We start from the raw sequence: 6,363 nt of genomic DNA, 5'->3' as shown, positions 1-6,363 counted from the left end.
CATCTATAAAAGTTTTCGGCAAACCTGGAAAAGCAGCTTGGGTTCATGGACCTGTTGGCTCACCCTAAAGAGCTGTGCTTCCCCTTCTGCCAAAGACTGTAACACCCATGGCCCTTCCTGGGGTTCCCTCTGCAGTTCCAAGTTCTACCCCTCAGAAAGGTACTAGAGCTCATCCCCCTCCCCCTTGTAAAAGTGACAGGTAGCATCCAAGGTAAGCCTGACCCAGCAGAGAGCATGTGAGAGAAGAAGTGACCACAGGTAGGAACAGTTAGAGCCGCTCAGCTACTGCCTCTGGACCCAAGCCCCAGCTGTCAGGCGGTAGGACCTGGAATCCCTAATGAGACTGATGCATGTGACCCTCTGCAGGTGAATCGATTTCCCAGTCCAAGCCAGCTAGCTCTGCTTGGTCATTGCTAGGCAAAACATGAGGACTTCAGTTGCTAAGCTTCTGGTTTGACTGGTTATGGTTTGGGGAAAGAAAACAGTCTCGGGTCTTCTACCAAGCACATTTATTCTTAAAGTGAGAGGCTCATGAGGGACCATGTAGATATTTACAGCAGAGAACTTATGGATGCCAGCCAAACCTCAAATACGGTCAGAGTGGAGTTATTCCAATAGTGTTTTTCCAGCATGGCAGATCACATATGTCAAAATTCACTGCACTCTCTTAACACCCCTCAAAGGACATGCACAATAGTAACAGCAAACCATCCCAGGACACCCGCCCTCGGGATCTCACAAAGTGGATTTATGCACACACACAAGAGTTCACATTCAAAATGATTCATATCTACTTCTTAAAAAGCATTTTGACTTGAAATTAAAACAGCAAGACAAAAATAGGCATGAGACAGACCGCTACTTTGATGTGCGAGGTACTGGATTCTTGCACTGAGACTCTAGTATCAGTCCCCACTTCAAACTTCACATCAAAAAAGTGTGGCAGAAAGATGAGTCACCTTCAATATGAAGGATGTGAGTTGTGTACTCTGACAGCACTCCCGGAAATACACCAGTATTTTAGGAGAACACCAGCGAAACTCATGAGTTCTTAGATGGCCATTCGGGTAACCGGTTGAAACAGCTACAGTGTTCTGGTTTAATCAAGGCACTGAAAGAGCTGTCTTTGACATGATGTGGAGTCTCTACATACTGCTAGCCACTGGTGACAGCATGACTGATGTCAGGCAGCATTCTGTACCAAGAACCCAAGAATGATGCCTTGATCACAAGTCACTTATCAGATTAAGACTGCAATGCTGGATTTGCTTCAACACTCCCCCAAACATGGTTTCTTATTGTCTATGTTTAAACTGAAAGGATTTACGTAAAATCTTGGTGTCTTCATCATTTTCTTTGAGACAGGGTCTTGTATAGCCCAGGCTGGCCTCCAACTTTCTATGTGCAAAGGATGAACTTGAATTTCTGATCCTCCTGCCTCCACCCTATCATATGGGATTAGAGGCATGTGTTGTCATCCCCAGTTTTATGGTGCTGGACCTGGAACCCAAGGGCTTCATGCATGCTAGGCAAGCACCCTACCAACTAAGCTATATCTCTAGCCCTCAAGATCCTGATTCTTCAGAACTATAGTTCATCTTCCCCCAGGACCATCCAACACCCTTTATTTTTCTATGCAAGAATACATAGAATGGAATTCTTTCCCCTCTTTGAGCTATTTCCTCAAGAGAAACCTGTAAAACCCACTTTGAAACACAAGATAACTTCATGTTTCCCACCAATGGTTAAATATCAGGCCCCCTGCTCCCCCTCTGACGTGAGCCTCAGATCCCTCAGCATGTATACTTCACATTCCTCACACCCTTACCACAGCATTCCATCACCATCAACTGCCCTTATACCTTTCCTTGTCCAAAGTGAAAGCTAGTGAACTGAAAGGGAAGTGGGAAATGCACCCCCCCAAAAGGTGTTACTTTTATAAAACTAGTTCCCAGGCTGTTACTTGAGCCTCCAAAACAAGACTGGGTGGCACCACCCTCATAGACCCCCAACACTAAATTCTCAAGTGGCTATATTATCTATAGCCAGGCCCCAAGAGCTCATACCTAAACCTACTGAAGGAAAGTAACTAAGACTTCCTAATATTGAGCAATACAGACCTAGAATCGAATGAGGATTATGATCAGACAAAGCCAGTCCACAGGCTGTCTAACTCATCGATAGGAGGCCAAGTTATCCATTCTCCCCCAGCTCTGCCACTCTGGGAAGAGGCCACTAGCAAGCCTCGGACTGCCAAAGACTGTGGGTTCTAACTCAGTCTTAGGCGGCGCCTGTTGGAATGCACAGTCTTGGGGTGCCATCTGTGTCTGCACCCCATCAGGTTTCCACTGCACATGGACAATTCTATAATTCTGCCCCTCGTTGTTGTCCCAGAAGACCCTCCCATTAGCGTGGTAAGAAATGCAAAACTCAATTTTCTCCTCGGTTGGAATGACGCGGGGTAAGTCGATGGCAAAGGAGAAGGTGTCACTGTCTGAGCTGCTGTAGACATTCTTCATGTACACACAGTCCACATCTGTGTAGGTCTTCCAGGTGTCAAAGGTGATCCGGACCTGAACCTTCTTCTCAAAGCTGACATTTTTCACTTTGACTGTCCCAGTCACTGTCCGCTCTTGCAGAGAGCAGTTCTCTAGGCAAACCAAGTTCTTCTGAAAGCGGTCCCGGAAACTCAAGTAATCAGATGAAGGCTGGGGGAAGTCAAAAACCAGATTTTTCTCCTCATGAAGTTTTAAGCTGGAGGAGATATCGTTAAGGTCCAAGAGATCAAACTGCAGGTCCCACGCAGGGTCTTCTGGGAGGTCAGAGAAGACGTGGATAGCAGTGAGCGACAGCCCCTTGGAGTCGGCAAACACAACCCGCTTCTTGGCTTGGTCGCGCGGGGCCTTCCATTCATTCTGTGATTTGGCTTCCTGCTTGACATTGAGACACGGTTTCAAAGGCTTCAATTTATTCACAAAATTTCTTCGTTGAAAGTCGTTGTAAGGACCCAGGAAACTCTTCAGGGGTGGAGAATGAGCCAAGCAAATCCTCATGGCCACATCCATTGGCATGACTGAACTTGTCAAAGGACGGGGGTCCAGCACATGGATCATTCTGGAATGGAAAAGCAAGAGGGGTGATCACCAAAAGCTGGAGCAGGCTGGCCCTGGTCCCACATGTAAATGTACTAGTTACAGCGAGGGCAGGAATGGGGAGGTGTAAACACACGAGGATGAGGAGAACACTCAGGTGATTAGATCTGAAGTCTAGCTCTGTGCTTGGCAGGCTACTGGACCATGTGCAAACCACCTGAAACACTCAGAGTGGTTCACTTTCCCCATCTGAGAAATAAGTGTTGGATCCAATGATGTCTGACACAGCTCTGAGGAATATCTGCTGTGTTCTGGATCAGTGGCTCTTAAACCTATCAGGTCAACATGACCTAAGGGGTTTCTTTCCTTTAGGGAAAATAAAAATCAGATTCCTGGAACTTAGAACCACTACAGTGGAGCCTCATGGCGTGGTACCAACAAGGTGAAAATGTACTGAAAGGTCCCTCAGAGAGTCTATTGACCAGACAGGTTCTTCCATAATCATAGTCCCAGACGGACCCCTTTGCTCCTTCTGGCTGTTATGTCTTATTTTGGCTCTTAAATCGGTTTTACTTCTCTGAAGAAGCAATCCACTTGAAAAGAGATAAATGAAGCAATTTTTTAAATGTCATGTAGTTCTTAGGTGAAGTCAGAATGACTTTTGCATTTCACCAAGTTCATACGAATTTTTCACAAATGACCAACTGCAACACCAGCAACATCTCGTGTACTAAAGGGAAAAACTTTAACAGCCTACATCTCATACGGAAAGATACCCATGATAAGTCTACGTGTAAATGGAAAAGCTGGCTGCCAAGATAACAGATATACTCATTCTGTCCAATAATAACCACTTCATTCTATCTCTGTCTTGTAACCTGCTGTATACATTATATATACAAAATAACATGTATTTTTAAAAACTGATAACCTGAGAATTGAACCATTTTAAAAGACATAGTAGGTATATGAATTTATAAATCCTGAAAAACTTTACAAGGAAAAAGACTAAAATGTTAATTATCTTTGCATGACAGAATTACACAATCTACTGGATTTGTGCTTCTTTGGTGTTTTCTATTGTTTGGGCAAGTGGTATTTACAAGTAGAAAGACAAAAACAATATTTAATATAAAACCAAGAATCATCCATCAAGATTTTTTTCTGGCCTTTCCTTTTCTCTCACACTATGCTGACACCCTTATGAAATTAGGATTTTCCAATTTCAACCCTATAGATGAGAGACACATGAAATATAGTAGGTGCCATTTTTCAGTCTGGCTTTAATTTTAATTATTTATTCTTTAACAGTTTATACACGTATATAACATATTTTGATCATATATATAGAGAGAGAAAGAGTCTGGCTTGAAGAATATTCTTCACGGCCGCGCTAAGCACAGCACACTGGCAAATGGGTATCATCACAAAGTGGACGGTAAAGAATGTATACAGAACTCACTTTAACAGCTCTAGGAGTTTTTCTGACAGGATTACTTTCAGCAGACAAAAGCTCAAACTGTATTTGTCTAACAACCGTTAACAGGCAGGATTTGATGAGGGAGAATTCTTGGACTAAGTCACAACTGGAGACGCAACCAAATTTCATGGGATGTTCTTGGTTGCCTGGTCGGTTGAGCTGTTATTCGTGGTTTTTATTTTTATTTTTTGTTGGGCTGTTATTTGTTTTTTCACTTCTGCATTTATAGAACATTTTAGTATCGGCCTGTTGGAATTCTAAGTCCCGGCCAAGAGTTAAAAATGGTAGTTTGCTCAAACTCTGAGACTGAGTTTTCTATGACAAACCAGGATAAGGCAAGTGGGAGGAACGAATGAATGCAAAACTGTCCTGTAACTTTTGCCACAGCCTAAATACCTCGCCAGCAATGTCAGGGTGCAAACTAAGCTGCCCTCAAGTGCTTGGGTCTTTGAGCTCAAAGGCAACAGTCACTTCAGCAAGGGAATCCCAGCTCTAGCTGACTCACGCTAAGGCAGTTTCTGCTTTAGGAGGCTGACTCCCAAAAGAGCGCTAAGAAGTACAACTCAATTCCAGCGCTTCCTGGCTTCCGGGGCGATTCAACTCAGCCATCAACCTGGCAGTCTTCATCTGCAGAGAAGACAAAACCAGAGACGCCCCCAACGTCCCAGCAAGCAGCTGCAGGTTCCCCTCCGTTAGGAAGCAGAGTTGCACTGAACCTACCTGGTGCAGCTCATTGGACCGAGAGGCAGCGGCGACCGCGACAGCCGCACCCAGCTCAGCTTCGCACCCAGCACCTAGAGGATGCAGCGCCGCGGTCCAGCCCGCCGACTGACCGACTGACCGCCGGGGGCCGGGACGCAGTTTATCAGAGCCCGACCACGTGAGCTGGTCCCTCAGACCAATCAGCGGCCCGATGGCCGGGCCAACCAGCGCGCAGCCAGGGCGCGAGCCCTTGTCCCCGGAACGTGATCACCGCGGGGCTGGATGTGCCCGGAGCGTGCTGGAAGGCGGGCGCCGTGTCGGGGAGCCCTGGGCCAGCGGGACCCAACCGCGTTCCCGGAACCCCGCGCGCGTCACGTAGCGCACGGCCGCAGACTCTCAGCTGGCCTCTCCCTGCCTGTGCGAGCCTGGAGGGGTCTTCTGTGTTATGCATGGGTCTGTGCAGAGTTGAATCTGAGCTCAGAAAGTTGTGTCTCCACCCGGTGTCTGTGTGCTTCTTGCTTTGTGTGTCCAGGCACCTTGGCCCACGCAAAAAGAAGTTGGCTGGCTTTTCTTCTCCACGAATAACGCCATACAGCCACTCAAAGTAGGCAGGGGATGTCAGGAGTTACCATTTTCTCTTAACAGACGTAAAGAAAACTCTCTGTGATCTCTTCCCTCTGAAGACAGGCAGGAAGCCAGCCTGGACAGCCTAGCGAGACTGCCTCTGATACAAGCAAGCAGACACTTTGTATGCTGATCTCTTCAGTTTTCTCCTTGGAAGAGAAAACTAGGCCAACAGGAAGTTACTGTCCTTGCTCATTGCCATCAGATGCAGCAGGCAGTGCAAACACCTGGCTGGGGTTTCCATAGGGAGTGAGGTAAAATCACAGTACATGTCATGACCCTCCCAAGCCAGCTGCTTTCACCGAGGTTTCCTTATTTTATTTTGGAGCTTGAGGGACCAAATCAGTTGTAGAATTAAAAACTATAAAAGTAGATTTGTTAGTCAAGTATAAATTGTTTTTCTTCTTTTGTTTTTCTGAGATTTTAATATAATTTCATCATTTCCCCCTTCCCTTTCCTCCCTCC

At 46.1% G+C, this 6,363-nt stretch overlaps 1 protein-coding gene across 1 annotated transcript; it reads right to left on the bottom strand.

Annotated features, from left to right (window-relative positions):
* Positions 1-492: 492 nt before the first annotated feature.
* On the bottom strand, positions 493-5,538 carry Ppp1r3c (protein phosphatase 1 regulatory subunit 3C). Its single transcript, XM_052712999.1, has 2 exons — positions 5,293-5,538; positions 493-3,114 (listed from the first exon to the last, which is right to left on the bottom strand). Exons 1-2 carry the CDS (start codon positions 5,304-5,306, stop codon positions 2,175-2,177), a joined length of 954 nt encoding a protein of 317 aa, XP_052568959.1. The 5' UTR covers positions 5,307-5,538; the 3' UTR covers positions 493-2,174.
* Positions 5,539-6,363: the final 825 nt, after the last annotated feature.

The sequence above is a fragment of the Peromyscus californicus genome, unplaced genomic scaffold (assembly GCF_007827085.1).
Source record: "Peromyscus californicus insignis strain IS unplaced genomic scaffold, ASM782708v3 Scaffold_4__1_contigs__length_199733344, whole genome shotgun sequence".
NCBI classification, from domain to species: Eukaryota; Metazoa; Chordata; class Mammalia; order Rodentia; family Cricetidae; genus Peromyscus; species Peromyscus californicus.
Note: the sequence above shows the minus strand (reverse complement) of the source record. Positions and strands in the feature narration are given on the sequence as shown.